The 18,577-nt window shown below is 34.1% G+C and overlaps 3 protein-coding genes across 4 annotated transcripts in view; all 3 read right to left on the bottom strand.

Annotated features, from left to right (window-relative positions):
• Window positions 1–1,054, bottom strand: part of LOC104727109 (ethylene-responsive transcription factor ABR1-like) — a 2,450-nt gene extending 1,396 nt beyond the window's left edge. Inside the window, exon 1 of the mRNA XM_010446120.2 lies at window positions 598–1,054. Coding sequence (XP_010444422.1) covers window positions 598–1,054 — 457 coding nt within the window. The remainder of the gene's footprint in view (window positions 1–597) is intronic.
• On the bottom strand, window positions 5,595–7,666 carry LOC104727107. 2 transcript variants are annotated; one of them, XR_758163.2, is made up of 5 exons: window positions 7,126–7,656; window positions 6,635–6,874; window positions 6,209–6,328; window positions 6,000–6,134; window positions 5,595–5,893 (listed from the first exon to the last, which is right to left on the bottom strand). XR_758163.2 is itself a non-coding variant. In XM_010446118.2 (4 exons), the coding sequence occupies exons 1-3, from the start codon at window positions 7,164–7,166 to the stop codon at window positions 6,109–6,111; spliced, it is 312 nt and encodes a 103-aa protein (XP_010444420.1). In that variant the 5' UTR covers window positions 7,167–7,666; the 3' UTR covers window positions 5,595–5,893; window positions 6,000–6,108. The 2 variants fall into 2 exon arrangements, 1 of the variants encoding a protein (XP_010444420.1); XM_010446118.2 differs by lacking the exon at window positions 6,209–6,328 and having other exon boundaries at window positions 7,121–7,666.
• LOC104727106 (cellulose synthase A catalytic subunit 6 [UDP-forming]-like) lies at window positions 8,878–15,278 on the bottom strand. Its single transcript, XM_010446117.2, has 14 exons — window positions 14,754–15,278; window positions 14,200–14,395; window positions 13,888–14,090; window positions 13,680–13,785; window positions 13,402–13,573; window positions 13,031–13,297; window positions 11,911–12,256; window positions 11,589–11,726; window positions 11,307–11,503; window positions 11,018–11,177; window positions 10,663–10,939; window positions 10,392–10,588; window positions 9,951–10,301; window positions 8,878–9,804 (listed from the first exon to the last, which is right to left on the bottom strand). The coding sequence occupies exons 1-14, from the start codon at window positions 14,832–14,834 to the stop codon at window positions 9,223–9,225; spliced, it is 3,273 nt and encodes a 1,090-aa protein (XP_010444419.1). The 5' UTR covers window positions 14,835–15,278; the 3' UTR covers window positions 8,878–9,222.

Here is an 18,577-nt window from a genome sequence, read left to right as displayed (position 1 = left end):
AAAAAAAAAAAAAAAAAAAAAAAAAAAAAAAAAAAAAAAAAAAAAAAAAAAAAAGGAAGTGGAAAACGACTCTTGAGGCAATTGGGGGGAGATAAATTCTTTTGGCATCATCATTTTTGCTAATTAAATATCTAACCTTTTCATAGCAATTCTAAAGTATATATGTCAGGATAATCAAGTACACTGTCTTTTTATTTTTATTTTTGTCAACACTTACCGATACTTTATTTGCATCTAATTACTATTTTTATTCTTGATTTTCATTTAAATTTTTAAATTTACTATGATATCATACTATCTAACTTCGACTAGAATAATATTTATGCACCGGTGTTTCAATATAAGACATGTTGTAACAATTTTGTGATTGCGTGAGGGCAACAAAAGTGCAACTGTATTTAGATTTTGTGTTACAAGCATATGACGTGACTCATACCTTGATGTATAAACTACATCATCAAATTTACTAAAAACAATTATCATATATGATATATAAAAAAATATGTTTTGTGGTTTATATATACTAATTTTGTAGCGGTGGTTTAAATTCGAAGTAGCGTACGTGTGTTATTATAATAGACAACAAATACTATTTACCTTTGGAAGTAGAAGTACCACCGGAGAGATATTGATCAACCGTCAAAGTATTAGCTGCCTTGACCGCTTTGCCGCCACCTTCATCGACTGCTCTCCTCCTTTTATGGCCGGAGGAAGAAGAGGAATTCGAAGTCCCTTCTCCGCTACCATCACCGCCACAACCATGTTGTTGTTGATGCTGAGGAACATTTCCAGCGACAACGTGAGTCAAAGCAGAGACAATCGCAGACATCTCCATCTCTCTGCTGAAACCTGACATAAGAGATGACGAGGACGACGACGGGGGCGGCTGCTGCTGCGTAGCGAAGTTATGACGGTGGTGGTCGTCTTCCGCGGCGAACAAGTAAAGCCATTGATCGATATCAGATAACGTCCGGTGATCATCTTCTTTAGTAGTAGTAGACTCGGCTTTGTTGCCAACGTTATCTTCCTGATTTGCCACTTTTAAGACACACATACAAATCTCTTTCCTTGTAAAATCTTCTTTCTTCTGATAAAACTTGAAAAGCTTATAAAAAAAGAGCCAGAAAAATTAAATTAAAAAAAAATATTTGTTTTTCTTAGAGGGAAAGAAAACTCTGTAGAGAGAGAGAGAGAAACAAAATAACAGAGAGGTAAGAGAAAGAAAGAAAGAGAGAGAGACAGAGGTTTTAGAAGATGTGGTTTCTTTTTTAAGACAAAGAACGAGGTTTAAGCAAAGCTTATAGAGAGAAAGAGATATTACAAATTTATTTTCTTGTTTCAGCGCCGCCAAATAGAAAGAAAGGAAAAAAAAAAAAAAAGAGTCGGCTTCGCTCCTCTGTTTCGGCCGTGTGAATCGAAAACACGCACCTTTTTATTTTATCAATTCTTTTTATTTTATTTTAATGTATAATATATAAAATATAGTAGTAGTAGCGAATAGCTCAATATTAATCTATAATAATAACAGAAGAAAATTTGGTTTTGATGATTTAAGTCCAATTTGAACAGGTTTTTTGTATAAATTGGGTCATATATATGAGACGGATCTGAATATATTTTTTGCAACTTGAGGGGACATAAGTATACAACAGTATTACTAGTACGTTCGCAATCGCAAGCCAAGTAAACTAAACTAATAAGGTAGTAATTAATTTAATTAGTAAGGGTTTATTTATGTAACCCCTGTAAAAAATATAGAGACATATTTGTAGACACGATTATTAATTACTATATTTATGAAGGGTTCAGGGTGATTAATAAAGGGTCCCCTATTCATAAATTACGAGTATAAAAAAAATAGGAGTTGCTGAAAAAGAGGTAAAAAAAAACCATTAAATGTAATATTATTATAATGGTAGTAGTAAAAGATAAGTATTTTGCATTTTTGCCTAAACGGTGAGCTTGAAGGTCAAGTTTGAGTTGAGCCGTTCCGTACGAAAGCGCGTGAGTTGCACGTGTCGGTTCTTGTCGACGTCAAAAGAGCTCCTCCGTTTGGACGGTGTCGGTGGTGAAAAGGGCTAATGCACGTGACTATTTGGGCCTCTTCCCTACGGCCCACTTATTTCAACCTCCGTCCTTCTTCTTCTTCTTGCGTTTAATTTTGTATTTGACCGTTTGACCTACGAAATATTCATCGTTTTCGATTTTTCTTGCTCCAGTTGAGAATCATTAATGAGTAATATACAGTATTGTTTTCGTTTAATAATATTATATGTTTTTAATCATTATGGAATAAAAAAATAATTAGTCCAATATCATAATCTATATTAAAATTTTAATCAAGAATATGTGGAAAACGCTCTTCCTTGTATACAAGCTTTTTTTAAGTTGTTTTAGTGCATATTTTTTGCACACACAATGATGGAAGTGATTGGCTGGGATTGTGGCACTTCCAATAGTTTCATATTTTAATGTAAATTTCCTTTTTCTTTTTCTGTATCATTATTAATTTAGATTGAGTTCGTTCGGTTCGGTTCGGTTCAGACTCCCATGTAACTGTTACTAGGAAACGAACATAGAAAAGAAAACGTATTTTAATATTTCCTTCCAAGTTTCAACAGTTGTTTTTCTTTAATCGCCCGGATCGAGTCGAGCCTGTTAAAAACTTTTTGGTTAAGAAATACATATCTTTGTCGACATTGTATTTAATCTTATTCAGGATGGTTCAGATGTACTCGTAGGTTCTAGTCTGAACTCTGAACACATAATATAGTTAATATATATTTTAATAAAGATTTTATATACTACGTCTACTACAATATTTTTTAGGTTTGAGTAAACAAACTTGAGGATAATCTCGAAACGGCATCGTCTGACTTTTGTTTTGAACCAATCTAAGCAAGTGCGCATACAAGTTGACGTCGGTATTTTTTGTTTTTAATCTTTTTTACACGTGACACTTTTTTATCATTAAACAGTAACAACTTTATTACCAGGGTGGCAGGATTAAACAAATTTACACTAATTTGCTCAGTGTGACAATTTATTTTCTAAAAATGTTGAAACAATATTGTACGACGATATCCGGATAAAGCTTTTCACCTGTCATTTTCCCTTAGAAAAAAATATATTAAGATGCCCAGTTTGATAACGATTACGTTCTAATCCAGTTTATATACATAGTAAAAAAATTCACTTAGGAGATAAGAACACCGACATATGTGCCTAATTCATTATGCAATTAAAAAAAAAAAGCTAGTAAGATAAAAACAAATTTAGAAATAAAGTCTAATAAGGGATTCAAAGAATCGATCCAAAAACGAAAGCTGTAGCTAAGATTATTAAATGAATTTATGTTTTCCCAATGTGTGTGCCTATCGCCTAACCTAACCCCCTAATTAAGTTCGCATTAACACGTCGGTTAAGCATATAAGGATTATTTACCCATTAGTATACGAATATCCAATTCAACTTGTAATATTAAAACAAGTTTAACATTGCAAAACCAGATAACAAGGCGTACGATACTGTATGTCTTTTTCATCAACTTGTCCTTTTTCAAAAAGAAAATAAGAATATCGTATCAAACTAGGTACGTAAAACTGCTATCACGACTGAGGATTATCTTCTTCTTTTTTTTTTTAAATTAATTATATCTATAGAGGATTATCTATGTGTAATAGAGGATTATTACATAGAGGATTATCTATATTATTACATAGAGGATTATCTATATGTAATAATAATGTAGAATGGTACGAAAAGGTACCAAAATTGTATCTATTTAACATGATTTTATTAAATATTTTTTAAAAAATATAAATAGTGATCTTTAAGGTGATTTCATGATTTTAGGAGACAAACAAATGAATAGTAGTTATTTGTTTTTAATCATGTACACTTATGTTAGACTATTTGAGTTAATTGAATATAACTCTAGAAACTGTGGCCACTTGTTGTATAGAATATCCAAACAATTGGCAATTTGACATCGCAACTTGATAGTTTATTCAAAGGCTGTATGAGACAAAACAATTAGGATTTAGTGATACATAAAAAATAGTAATGCGTTATATAAAAATTAATATATAGTTAGTTTTTAGACATAATTAACCAGAGCTTATTTGTACGGATAAGTAATGATAATTATAGTTAACAGCTACAAACCACCCGCTTAGTCGCATACAACACGTGATGACGCAATCATATATTAAGAAGTGGGAAACAGCATACAAAACCTTTACTTCTGCTGTGCTTTGAATAAATTAAATTACATACATAGTTTATTTTTGGTTAGAGGATCTAAAGGTCGAAACTAAAATACATAATAGTAATTAAATTAAGATTTGAAAAGGTGTTCTCGACATGAAATCGGATTCTACTATGTTCTTTTCCTTTTTTAATGCTAGCTACTATATAAATATGAACTAAGCCAAAACAAAAACAACTAATAAACCATTAATTTATCTAACCCAAAATGTAAGACAAACGACATAAACGTTGCATCTTTGAGATTCTTAATTTATAGTTTTATACTATATTATATAAACATTATGTTGATTACTCGATTCATTGTATCTACCACAAAGTTTAATATTTTTGATATATGAATGAAAAAGAATTCCGATTTGGGTTCTTACTAATTAGGTAACGTATTTTCACTTTATTTCAAAAATTATAATCTCATATATATATATTTATAAAACCCATCTGTAAATACATGCAAAGGCTCAGTCTTATTAAGCATTCACAGAAGTACTGACAATCAAAGTCTACTATGGAGTTCTACAACTTGTGGTATATATGTATATATAAAAACAAATATTAATACTTGTAAAACTTTTGATTGGACAAAAAAGAACTATTTGATGAAAATAGTATTGAAAATGTATATACAAAAAACAATCATTTTGATATATACATAGAGAAAAGCTATTCAGTCATATTTAAAATTAAAATACCCAACTGAAAATTTTAATTTTAAACTTAGGCGCTTTCGAATTGAAGAATTTGTGTAACCATTCGAAGTTCTAACCATATATATACGGCATCATTATGATCCTTGTGTTTTTTTCCATAACATCAAACTATATGGATATTTCAATCTCTATTAATTAAGTCAGACATATTTTCAAGTTAGAAGACCGCATGCATATCAAGAAAATCCAAGGTTTTTGAAAATTATTATTTTCTAGATGTTCTCGCCTACTAGTGGGCTTGTAGACCAAGTCTTTACAGCAAAGAAAACTTAATCTACTATCTGATCAGCTGATTAAATCTTTATTTACTAAAATGTTACCAACGAAAATGAAATAGTAATGCGAAGGTTCTGTTCTCTCTTTTTTTTTCAGTGATTATATCAGGTCGAAATGCAAAGCAAAGTTTACGTTTTAAAACGTAGATTTATCATTCCAATTTTTTATAACGGTATAAACCATAACAGCATCATTACTCCAGTCCTCCTCGTAAGTTACTCAGAAATTAATTTATCATATAATTAATACTAAACTAATTAAAGCAACTCAGTTAGAACTTAGTGAAAATTATCCCTCCACTAGAGTACTCCAAATAAGGTTATTCAACCATTTAAATAATATTTTTAAAAATTTTGTTTATTAATTATCAAATTTTAATTATCTAAAATGATAAAACAAATTTCATACTGAACAACAATCTTCAAAAGAACAATTTCATATTGCCATTCTTCTATGATTATAACTTTCTTTAAATTCTCGTTTACAGAATGGAGGAACTGCATTGAATCAGCTAGAAGGAAGAGTAGGAATGTGGGTCAATACTGCACTGGGAACTCGTATATCAAACCTGCTCGGTATCAAACTTGCTCGGTACCAAGATTGTCAACCAGTTTATGATACTGAAGACATCCTGCACACTGCAAAAGGAATAATAAAAGCAATTAATCAACCAAAAGCATCTCTCTTGGACAATTAAGAAAACATGTGGTGTGCACAAATTGGGAAGCAGAATCAAAGACACACCTAGACAAAGACAAGGCCACGTTCATGAGCATGTCGATTGATAAGCCGCTTAGTTCTTTCTCCACATAAATTGCAAGTAAACTCCACTTGCAAACTTCTTCTCGGTAGTTTAATATCCACAGAAGCAATCTGACCCTGCATAATAACAACAACCAAAGTTTCAGCGAGAAAGAAACATACAGAAACAACATTAAAAGACCCAATGATACCTCTATTGAATCATTCATATAAATAGGCCACAGGAACATGAGGAGGATCATTCGAGAAAGGGTACACCACATTCGTATAAATAGGCCGATCAAATCCATGACACTGCCAGTTGGAAGGTACTGTAGAACGAAGGAAGTAATTCAAAATTTGCTAGACACCAGAAGATTATCAATAAAACCAACTCTCACGTTCTGTTATACAAGTGAGACTTCTAAGTTGAAACACAAGTTATAGAACAATAACCAGTAATATATTGGCGGAACCAACTCTCAAATTACAGAACTATAACACCATTAACCATCTGAAAATCTAGTTTTAGTCATGACTAATATACCTCACTATTACACCTTCAGTATTATTCTAAGCATTACAAGAATACACGACAAGCTACTACTATAATTGTATAGAAAGGATTAGAAACTGACCGGGTAAAGCGCTCCAATCTGAATCAGGAAATGCAGCATCATAAAACTTGTCTGGAACATTTGCAGGTTTAGGTGCCAAGAAGAACTTCCAGTAACCAGATAAAGACTTAACAAAGGGCAACCCGTCGACCCAAAAAGCAGCACTATCGAGAGCAGCTTGAACAACATCATCATTCCAAACAGCAGATTTTGATACGGTGAGATCCACGTTATTCCGCTGATACCAGTACCTCAAAGAACCTATAACAATCATACCAAATTTTGAATTCCCTTTTTCACTCTCCACTGAGTTACTAAATAATAACAAGTTAAAACCACACTCAATGATGTGTGAGAGATGATCTCACTGACCGTCGGTCAACATTTACTCTGCAAAAGGTCTTAGTGACCGACATGATCATCCCAATCTACGATATCATAATTAAATCCTAACGATGTCATATGAAAGGATAAATAAAAAAGAAGGCGAGAGAGATGAAGAATAACCGAACCGTCTTCGTCGATTTATAATGCCGTCGCCTCCGGTGACCATCAACCCTCCAGATTTAGCCTAAAAATTCAACGGATTTGATGTGAATCGATTGAATTTCCAGATTTTCGGACGAATCGTCTCTTCCATCGCCTTTCCGAGAGAGAAGAGACAGAGTCGGGGAAGAATGAAAGAGAAATGGAAAAAAAAAAACTTTATATTTATGAATGTACCAATGGAGATCCACCCAGGAAGTTGCTTAATTTCTTCCCAAAGTAACGATACTTTCATTTTTTGTCTCAGAAATGGGTTTTTAAATAGGATTTTGGGGCCCAACACTGAGAGTACCCCTAAAAGTACTCTCCGGTAAAGATGGTCTAACTATTCTTAATAACAACCCAAAGACACATACACGTCTCATACACAAAACTCGTCCCGACCCAAGAGATTCAACACATTAATGATACATCACATTCACATACATATTGCGAAAGGACACAAGGTAGTTTAGGAAAGGACAGAAATAGTTAAAGAGCAAGTTAGTTTCACATATCTTCTTCTTCCTCTTCTCCTATTTGGATTTCGCCATCGACTTTAAAATAAAAGACACAAAAACTAAGATGTGTCTAACACGTGGCAGAATATGGCTGACTTTGCCTAAGAAAGTCATAAAACACTCAACACCGACAAGTCAACCACTATTTTATTTTGTTCAAACAGTCAAACTAAAAATATCACATCATACTTTAATGATAAGTACAAGTATTATTAATAGATTCTTTTAGTAACAACATTCCATAAAATCCTTATGCTTCCGTATCATTTACGTACTATATGACCCGTATCGACCACATTTCTATTTTCAGCCGCCAAAGTAACAGTAGACATTTATCTACGTTTTACACACACACAAACAGAGATCAGAGTAGTTTGATGAAATGTGACAAAAATTATATCTATTTGGAGACATTTGATAGCATCATAAGGATATACAATAGACTGAATGAGTATTTGTAAGGATGACAAGTGCATTATAAGAAAGAAAAAAGTTACAATTTTTTTTAACCAAAGAGTCTCAGTGCTGCAGAATCAAGAAACAGAGATAATATGTAAATACGAGCCGGGCCATATTGGGCCTGTATAGTACTATTTTGGGCCACTCAGCTAAGTTCGTAATTTCTAATTTTATAAGTTATATAAGAATTTAGTACAAAAGGCATATATCCAACCAAGGTTGAGGCCAGAGTTGGAGACATAAGCAGAGGAGCTTAGATAGTTTGATGGACCACTCTTGTCACTTGCAGTTTTGGGTATAAGAAAGTGGTGTATGAGATCGATTCCAGAGAGTTGGAAAAGGCATTCTTGGAGGCCCCAGGGAGGAGTATGGCCTTTGCTTAATCAAGAACCTGCTTTCGTAACACTCAAGTTTGTGTTCTACTTCTACGGTTCTACCCAAGAGGATGAAATGAAGCGCCAGATCAGAGTTGTTAAGGATTTTTTTTTTCTTTTACGAATTATAACCTTAGGCTTTACTCTTTTGTGCAACATTGAGTTCAATCTTATGTAGAAGTTATGTTGAGCCCAAAAAAAAAAAAAAGACATCAGTACAAAACATTTTTGTGGCGCTTCCAAACATGATTTAACCGCAGCATTCGCAAATACCATGCGTTTACAGGCAAATCAATCAACTCTTAACTCAAGAATAGCCTTAACGAAATCAATTTCTCAAACAAGAAAGATAACAACAGAGAAAGTCACTTTTTTTTAATGAAAATAAATTAAAGTTCTTTTATCATAAAAGATTACAAATTGAAACTCCTCTTATGTAATATTCAAAAGAGATCAGAAATATTCAATTAAAGAATAATTTGACAAATCTTTTCTCTCACCACCAAAGAACAAAACAAATAGACAACAACCTTCTTTTTTTTTTCATCTATATCTACAACACATTCTTGCAAAAAATAACAATCTCGTAACAAAATTAAATTCTTTTTTCTTTTTCATCATCTAATGAACACAATGAAGGAGTCTTTAGAGGTAAACAATATCTCTCTTACTTACCTCTCTTGATCCGTGGGAATTAAACCATTTTTCACCAATTGATCCATCAATCAAATCACAAGCAGTCTAACCCGCATATCTCAAGAATAGGACCGCCTTTGGCCACAAACGGATTAACCCGAACCCAAAGAAGTGTAAGAATCGAGGCGAGGAGGATGGACCAGACAACAATAATGGTCGGCATTCTATCTTGTTTCCCAAGCAAACCTTTAAGGAATGGGTAAAGATGAATGATGACCCAAAGTGCAAAGAACAATCTCCCGAAAAGCGGTCCCCACGAGTCATATCCGTTGCTGATGGCATCAGAGATTCCAACTATGACTCCGATGACGTTTATGATGAGAAGAGTCGTTGGAGGGATGAGAAGAGAAGTCCATTTGAAGAGGTAAAGGTCAGAGAACTCGCCGTCATCAGCTGCTTTTGATGTGACTGTGAAGTTAGTGTCCACACCAGCAAGAACCTTGAGGAGACCTTGGAAGAGAGCAAACAGATGCGCGGAAACACCACCAATGACCCAAAACTGTTCGTTTCTCCACCAATCATCGATCCCAACTTTGCCCCATTGCATCTCAAGTATACCCGTTACTGCAATCGACGTGAAGAGCGCCATGAAGAGGATACTCGCATAGTTGCTAATCTGCAAAAAGAAGGAACAAGAACCGTTTTCCAGTCGTAAACACACAACTTGGAATAAAGATTCAAACTTTGAGAGCTCAAGATGATTCTTTAACCCTGAGGACGATAAATTTACTAAAAAAAGTAGAATAAAGATGATTGTTTTACCTCGGGAACAATAAATTTTCCAGTGAGAAGACAGATGGCGGGGAGAGAACAGTAAACAATGAGGGGGAGAGAGGTCCATGGGTAAACCACGGAGTTAATGTAGGACAACCTCTCAAGCCATTTCAAACCACCTCCATAACCATACCAAATAGGACAATGCCTACTCAAGAAAATCTCAACTGACCCAAGCGCCCATCGAAGAACTTGATGGAGACGATCTGAAAGATTGATTGGAGCTGATCCTTTGAATGCCGCTAACTTAGGTGTACAATAAACAGACCTCCAACCATGAGAATGCATCTTGAAACCCGTAAGAATATCTTCTGTAACAGAACCGTAGATCCACCCGATCTGAGAATATTTTTCACAAGGTTCATCATCAAAATCAAGAAGTATTGATTGCATAAACACAACAAAGGTTTAAAACAACCGGCTGCTTACCTCTTTTCCCCATTCAGTTTTATCTTCATATCCACAACTAATGACTTGGATGGCTTCTTTAAGCAGACAAGCTGGGCTTGCGTTTCTAGCCATCCCACCATGCTCCATACGAGCAGATGCAACAAAAACGGGAGACTGCCCAAATTTCTTCTCCAACTTCAATTGCATCGCCTCGGTTGATTGTTCTACATTAGAGCCTAGAGTTACAAAAATATATTAGTAAACCACCAAATACCGAAAGAATTTATAACAAACAGGATTAGTATTATACCTTTAGTGATGCTGCCCTCTTCAATATTTTCTAATGCGTGAATCTGCTTCGACGCTTCCCTATTCTTCTTCTTCTTATCCGCAGCCACTGTCTTTGCTTTACGGTTCTTTCTTGAACCACAACACATGAAACACCATTTTGGCCAGCAATTGCATGTCTTACGTGGAGCCTTCTTCTTCTTCGGTGCATCAAAGCCATAAAGCGCTTGCCTCCTGAAAACACAACCCGTCCCGACGTATATAGGCCCTTGTAGCCCATCCAAACCTTTCATATTGATCTGTAAAATAAAGATTCATCAGTTGGAAATATTCAGACATCTCAAGATATACAATAAGAAAGTGGTTGACAGACTTACATCAAAGAACACAACATTGCGATTTGAGTATCGATCGTGCCTATCAATACCATCGAATCTTTGAGGGAATTGAACATAACAGATTTTCTTTCCTGACTGAGGATCCATCATGAAACACATTGCTTCTCTAAGAGCTTNTCCTTCTTTCTCATATCTGCAAACAAAAAATTAAAAAATTATATTCCCAAATACAAAGTTTTGATATTTTACAGAGTGTAATAACCCACAAGATTCAAGTAGTACCTTAATGAGAGTCGGTCCAAGTATGTTTCTCGCTCAATCGGGTANTCAATAAATGGGCAATGTATATATGAATTTACAAAGAAAAAGTTTTAGAGGTTTAAAAAGTAGATCATTTACCAGGGAATTCATAGCTCCAGCCTTCTTGTGGTGATCAAATCCTGGTCTCTTCTCACGAGAAACATAAACTAATCGAGGCAACTCATTGTTTTCGACATCACGAACACCGTCACTTCCAAGGAAGACCTTTAACAAGAAAACCAGTAAGGTTTAGTTATGAAGCACAACACATAGAAAGGCTTTCCAGAAATATGAAGCTTTTGAAACTTACCTGAATCATGCCGGGATGATCTCGCACACTATTACCGGGCCAAGGTGTACCGTCTTGCATAGTCCAACCATCCTCAGGCACTTTCTGTGCTGTCGCCACTAAAGCATTGATCTTTACTTTGAATTCTTCATAATCTCTCTGTCAAAACAGGTAAAACCACAAACTTTTAAATCAAATTTCAAAGCCACCATCTTCTTTTATAAGATCCCATATAACAGAAGACCGATCCTTTTCTCATGAAAAGTAAATTTCTAAAGCAAAAAACAAAAAGACCGAAACTTTCTCATCAAATCAAACTTACAAAGAAGAAAGAACTAGTTACCTTCATGGCTCGTCGCTCCCTGACAAATGCAGGATGAACTTTATTCTTTAAGTAGTCCATTTTATGGCAGAAATACCATTCAGGAGCACGAGGCTCGATACAGTATTTCTTACAGAAAGGAACCCATTTCCTTGCGAATTCCGCAGTCTCAGAAAGAGCTTCGAAAGTTAGCATGGCAGCACCATCATCAGATACATAACAAGCAACCTTATCGACAGGATAATCAACCGCAAGAATAGACAAGACAGTATTTGCAGTAATAAGCGGAGGCTCTTTCAATGGATCCACTGTACTGACAAATACGTCCACAGGGGATAGTCCGGACGGTTTCCCTTCTTTCTCATATCTGCAATTAAAAAAGTTGATTATTCCCAAATACAAAGTTTTGATATTTCAAAGTGTAATAATTGCCCACAAGATTCAAGTACCTTAATGAGAGTCGGTCCAAGTATGTTTCTCGCTCAATCGGGTACCATTTAGGGAACTGATCAAGAACCCATGAAACCGCAAACCATATCTCACATATAACAGAAATAAGCCACAAGGCGTATGCATCTTTGACAGGGTGAAGAATACGGTAGTGAAAGAAGAGACCAAGAATCACAAGACGTAGAACAATTAACATCCGGTATGGATTAATCTTGCTAGATTTGATTGGTATCTTCCTAGACAATGGCTGCCTTCCCTCATCCATCCTGAAAAGTAAAACAAAAAAAAAAAACAAAAACAAGATAAGCTTCATAGATATCATTGCAGTGGAACATGCCATAAACCAAAGTTTTCGTTTTCTTTGTCTTACATTGGGAAATCAGCATCATCGCCATCTTCAAAATCAGGATCTNGGAAAGAGCTTCGAAAGTAAGCATAGCAGCACCATCATCAGATACATAACAAGCAACCTTATCGACAGGATAATCAACCGCAAGAATAGACAAGACAGTATTTGCAGTAATAAGCGGAGGCTCTTTCAATGGATCCACTGTACTGACAAATACGTCCACAGGGGATAGTCCGGACGGTTTCCCTTCTTTCTCATATCTGCAATTAAAAAAGTTGATTATTCCCAAATACAAAGTTTTGATATTTCAAAGTGTAATAATTGCCCACAAGATTCAAGTACCTTAATGAGAGTCGGTCCAAGTATGTTTCTCGCTCAATCGGGTACCATTTAGGGAACTGATCAAGAACCCATGAAACCGCAAACCATATCTCACATATAACAGAAATAAGCCACAAGGCGTATGCATCTTTGACAGGGTGAAGAATACGGTAGTGAAAAAAGAGACCAAGAATCACAAGACGTAGAACAATTAACATCCGGTATGGATTAATCTTGCTAGATTTGATTGGTATCTTCCTAGACAATGGCTGCCTTCCCTCATCCATCCTGAAAAGTAAAACAAAAAAAAAAAACAAAAACAAGATAAGCTTCATAGATATCATTGCAGTGGAACATGCCATAAACCAAAGTTTTCGTTTTCTTTGTCTTACATTGGGAAATCAGCATCATCGCCATCTTCAAAATCAGGATCTCCTTCATGCTTAACCACCTGAAGTTTCTCATTCTGCTTTCTCTTCCATTCCTCCATCCGATCTTTCCAAGCAACACTTCCATAACCATAAACTGCAAGATCTTTCTGAGGTACCATAGGTCTTGGATGTGCTGCAATTAGACAAATTAAAGCAATGAAAATGAAAACTCGGTAACCATAGACAAATAAAAACAGTTGTTCAATCAAATAGTAAACTTAAGTCGGAAGAACATTTACCAGCGACGGCCGGGTCAGCAAGAGAAACCGGATGAACTCTATTGCCATGACCACCAAGTGAAGGAGGAACAATAAGTGCATGTCTATCAGAAGAAATCTCAACGTCCTGTAATATAACACACAAGAGAAATCTGAGAGAGACTGTAGATAAAATAACTGAAGATGGGGTTATAGTTATACAATGTGGATAAATTATTCGACTTTTTACCTCATCGCCATAAGTAAGCAATGGAATCTGAGAGCCAGGTGGAGCTGAATCAAGATCAGACTGTGGGAAACCAGAGGTGCGACGAGAGATTGACATATTTTCAGAAACCTGATCAAATCCCATCCCATTGCTCCCATACTCAAACTCATTGTCTAAATCATCAATGTCATCTTCCTCTTCATCACCTTCAACCCTAGGACTTCCTAATAAAAGAAAGAACATAGACAAATAAAAATCAGAAAATCTTTAAACATTGGCAAACAAAAAACTCAAAAACAAATCACTCAAACAAACAAACAAAAAAAAAGAAACCTTTAAGACGTTTGTAACGGGTTTTGCATTGTGGACAAGCTTTATTGCCTTCTCGTCTCTCATACTCATAGCAAGGTCTACACACAGGGAAAGCACATTCATTACACGCCACAAAGGGTTCTCCATCCACAGTCAATTCGATCTCGTCTCTGCAGATTTGACATGTCTGTCCACTCAGCTCTTGCACTGATCTTATCTGCACATGAGTTAAAAAAAAAAAAAAATCTCAGATCACAGTGACAGTTTATCAAAACACTCTTAACTAAAGAATCAAGCTGGATCTCAAACCAGATTCACTAACTGATTATCATCGCAATTGAAGAAGAAAAAAAAAAATCCTTCCCACCGACACAAACAATTCTTGATAAAATTAGCAACAACGGTATACTAGTACTAAAAACCCCTAAATCTTAATTGATATCCATTGGTCAAGCCCAGATCCAGAAGAAGAAGTAAAAAAAGTGAAAAAGTCAGAGACTTTTTGCACAGAGATTGAGAAACCCAGATCAGATTAAAAAAAAAAGGAAATTGGGAACAATGGGGATGAATCTTACTCTGGCATTCTCATCGGCATTAATGAGGACAAACTCATTCCTGTTGTGAGAACCGGCGATTAAACGACCACCGGTGTTCATATTTTGGTCTGAACACAGACGGGCTAACACTATTTTGGGATTTTCACAGATCGATTTGAAAATGGGGCAGCAACTCAGTAAAGCTTGATTCTTAGAGATCCAGAGACCATAACAACAACAACAACAACAGAGGATGATACTACTCAGAGGCAAATCGGATTAAAAACACAGACTTTGATGGAAAAACAAAACAGAGATGAAGGGGAAAGGGGGGAATAGTGAGGGGAGTATTGTAGAAATGGTGATGGTATTGATTCAGCAGCAAGCCACAACCTTTCTTTTTTTTATTATTTTTTTTTTTTTCTTTGTGTATGGTATGGTTGGCCTCTCTCTCTCTCTCTTTCTCTGAAAGTGCACACAGTCACAGAAATAAAGGATGATTCAAGAGCGAGATAGAGAGAGAGAGAGAGAGTCAATGGTGGAGAGAGAGAGAGAGAGAGAGAGAGAGAGAGAGAGAGAGAGAGAGAGCGCAAGCTGCTGCGAAATAATGATTAAAGAGGGTAAGTAAAAAAAAAGTAAGTAAAGGCCAATTATTTTTTTAATTTTTAAGAAACGCGTGAGACGACGATGAAGATCAATTAATTAAGTGAGTATGTGTGTGATTTTAGTTAACTTAAATGGTCTGAGTTAATTAAAGGCAATTACATGTAGATGACTGAGGGAAACAAAAAAAAACAAAATATAACGACCCAAAGACGATTATTTTCTAACCAAAATTAGAGAAAAATTAATGGTAAATTAATTTTGTTATGTGGGACCCATTAAATCGGTGTATTACCTCTCCTCCACTCCACTTGTTGTATCAAAACTTCCAAAACTTACAGTATTTAGTTAGTCATTAATAATCACATTTAATTTCTCTTCCTCTTTTTTTTTTTTTCTTACTGGTAATGTGCAAATCACACATCTAACATTTATTTTGTCTCTGTGTATTTTAGCTCTTTTCTTTAATTTGTTTCTTTGTTAACAAAACCACTTATTTTAAGCGTATACTTCACTCTTCTTCTAAAAGTGTTTGATTTTGTTTCGGTTTTAATTAAAGTAGTGAAATCAAATCTTGTTTGAATTGATTTATTTTTTTACGGGTTAGTTCAGATCATATTTAAATATATAAATTCTTGACTTTTAGAACATAAAAAGGGTAAATCGTCTTAAACGAATTATAAAAACTCAGTTTGGTTTTGTATCTAGATTTTGAGCCACTTCAGACTGGATTAGCCAATTTATCTCTATTAATTACCCAATTATTAGCCGAGACTGTTTTTTATTCTCTAGAATATTATTTTCGGTTTAATTATTTGTCTGCGTACACTCACGTTCTTGCAACATGTGCAAGAAAATAATACTACACTTGTAATGAAGTATTATATATCTTAATGTAAGAATAACAAAAAAAAGTTACAATCAAGTTCTTTAAGTTATTGTCCTACTATGTAATAAATTCCTCTATAATTCTTTTTTTGCAGGGAGACTTGGAAATGTTGAGAAACAGATACAAATAGCCTATAGCCCTATAGGTCATTTACTCCGCAGACATAAAACAATAGTAATATGTAAGCATCGTGTCCAAGATCCTATCTTCTAGTTCCTTAATTTTTGTTTTCGTTCTAATTACGTTTTAATTTTAACATAGTGTAAGTTTAGTCAAAATGTGAACTTCTACGCACGGATCGTTCCATGGTTTTTGACTGCTGACTGCATATAGTTTTCACTTTCATCTTCCTCCTCTCATCCCTCTTATGTTTGCCTATAGAACTAGAACACGAAAAGCAAAGATGGATAAAAGTAAAACATGGTACATTTTATTGTTTGATCGTTTACCCTATTTATCAATCAATTAAGTAAAGCTTTCAGTAAATCGTATAAATATATATATATATATATGGATCCTCTTATTTTCTTTGTAACTGTAACGTTATATTGGGTTTTCAATTCATATCTCTGTCCACTTTTAAGTTTGTTCAACTTTGATCACACTATTTTGTTCAAATCCGTTCTGTCTATTTTACTATATTTTCTTGTTGTTCCATTTTAGATAACATGCTCTAGTTTATATTTGCTTATTTTTTTTATTTTAAATCTCGGCTTCACTCACCAAGTCGCCATATTGCTATTTTTTTTTTGTCCTCCGTGCTTAAATAAGAGAAAAATGTACAATTATTAAGACTACATATGTATGGTATCACATCACATATATATGCGATATGCCCATGTATGAATGTCTATTCTATATGTATACATTTGCCGACAAATAGTTCTCGATATATTTAGAAACAATATTTTACCAGTATATATTTTTTTTGCTTGTTGAGTTTTTAAAGTCTTGACGGAAAATAAAGATAATATTATAAACAAATTTGGAAACGTTATATATAAAGTTATATATAAATATATTATATGTATTAAAGAAACGATCAAACTTTAGTAGGTTACCACATCAAATGTCGTTTTCATGATTGCTTGAATGCTGTGTACTGTCTTCTCCAAGCCCTCGTGCCACATGTTCTTATAGAAACTGTCGGTGCCCTTATATTATTCTTTTCCCTATAATTATTCTATTTTTCAGGACTATACATACGGAAAATAAAATTTTAAGTTGTGTATAGTTTACATAACTTTTGCTTCTTTGGAAATTTACAACTATACCACTAAACTAATGCATTAAAAGAAATTGAGTTGGAGCATCTGGTCAACGTGATTAACGATTTTAAGTAGAACACACTAGTACCTTTTTGTTATATACAGTACTTAAAAAACTATAAATCAGGTAATTACGTAAGATTGGATTTACAGGAAACAGTTAAATATAAATATAATATTACGTAAAGAATAATATCTCAAAACTAACAATGTTTTTGTGAAAGTATCATGTTAATTCAACTAGTTGGATCGATGACAATTTACTGGTGTTGGACTGCTAAAAATACCCTCATCATTAATTTATTGAGTCTTTACTTAACAGAAAAGAAAACTATAATATATATATATATATATAATAGGATAACATACATGAATATAGAATTATAGTATAGTAGTTACATATGAAATTCATGTTATATATATATATATATGTATTAGTGCTAAAAATACCCCATCGTCAAATTTGAAGTTTTTTAATCAATTTTGTATTGTAAAATACGTTGGAATTTATAAACCATATTATAAATACTGTATTTGTGCGCAGTCATCTCGGTGTGAACAGGATTAAGTCTAAAACATGATGTTAATTTTTTGTTTAATAATTTTAAATGACATGGTGTAACTTATGAATTAAACCTACAATTAGTTTACTTGCAACTGATTCACAATCCATTTGTTGAACGAAGCGGAACATAGCCAATCAACGAGTGGCGAATACACCACCGTTTATGTGGGGTTTGTTTGTCGTTCACATGATTTTTTTTTTTTTTTTCTGATTTGCTTTTTATCTTCTTCTTCTTCTCAAAATCTAATTGTTTTCACTTTGTGGAAAAAAAAATCTAATTGTTTTCACTTTAAGATTACGCAATCAGAATGCATAGGCTAAGGTTGCACAGAAATTTACGCTTCATGATTAGCAAGTTCACAGACACATACACATATATGTTATATATATAATATAATAAATAATGCAAAATGTATACTGTATATTGAGTTACATATTCTTACTATATATAGTCTAATTTTGAGTCGTACATATCCATTGTGTGCATAGAAAATAGATGTATAAATTATAGGTCATTTGATATGACTCATATCTATGA

This window comes from Camelina sativa, chromosome 11, assembly GCF_000633955.1.
Source record: "Camelina sativa cultivar DH55 chromosome 11, Cs, whole genome shotgun sequence".
Taxonomy (NCBI): domain Eukaryota; kingdom Viridiplantae; phylum Streptophyta; class Magnoliopsida; order Brassicales; family Brassicaceae; genus Camelina; species Camelina sativa.
The sequence above is the reverse complement of the archived record's forward strand: the minus strand, read 5'-3'. Positions and strand labels throughout refer to the sequence as shown.

Coding starts and splice junctions, on each gene's coding strand:
- LOC104727107 (XM_010446118.2), bottom strand. CDS start 7,166: ATGGTCACCGGAGGCGACGGCATTATAAATCGACGAAGACGGTTCG. Junction 6,875..7,120: donor AAATCGACGAAGACGGTTCG/GTTATTCTTCAT, acceptor TGATTGTTATAG/GTTCTTTGAGGTACTGGTAT. Junction 6,135..6,634: donor AGATTGGAGCGCTTTACCCG/GTCAGTTTCTAA, acceptor GTTATTATGCAG/GGTCAGATTGCTTCTGTGGA.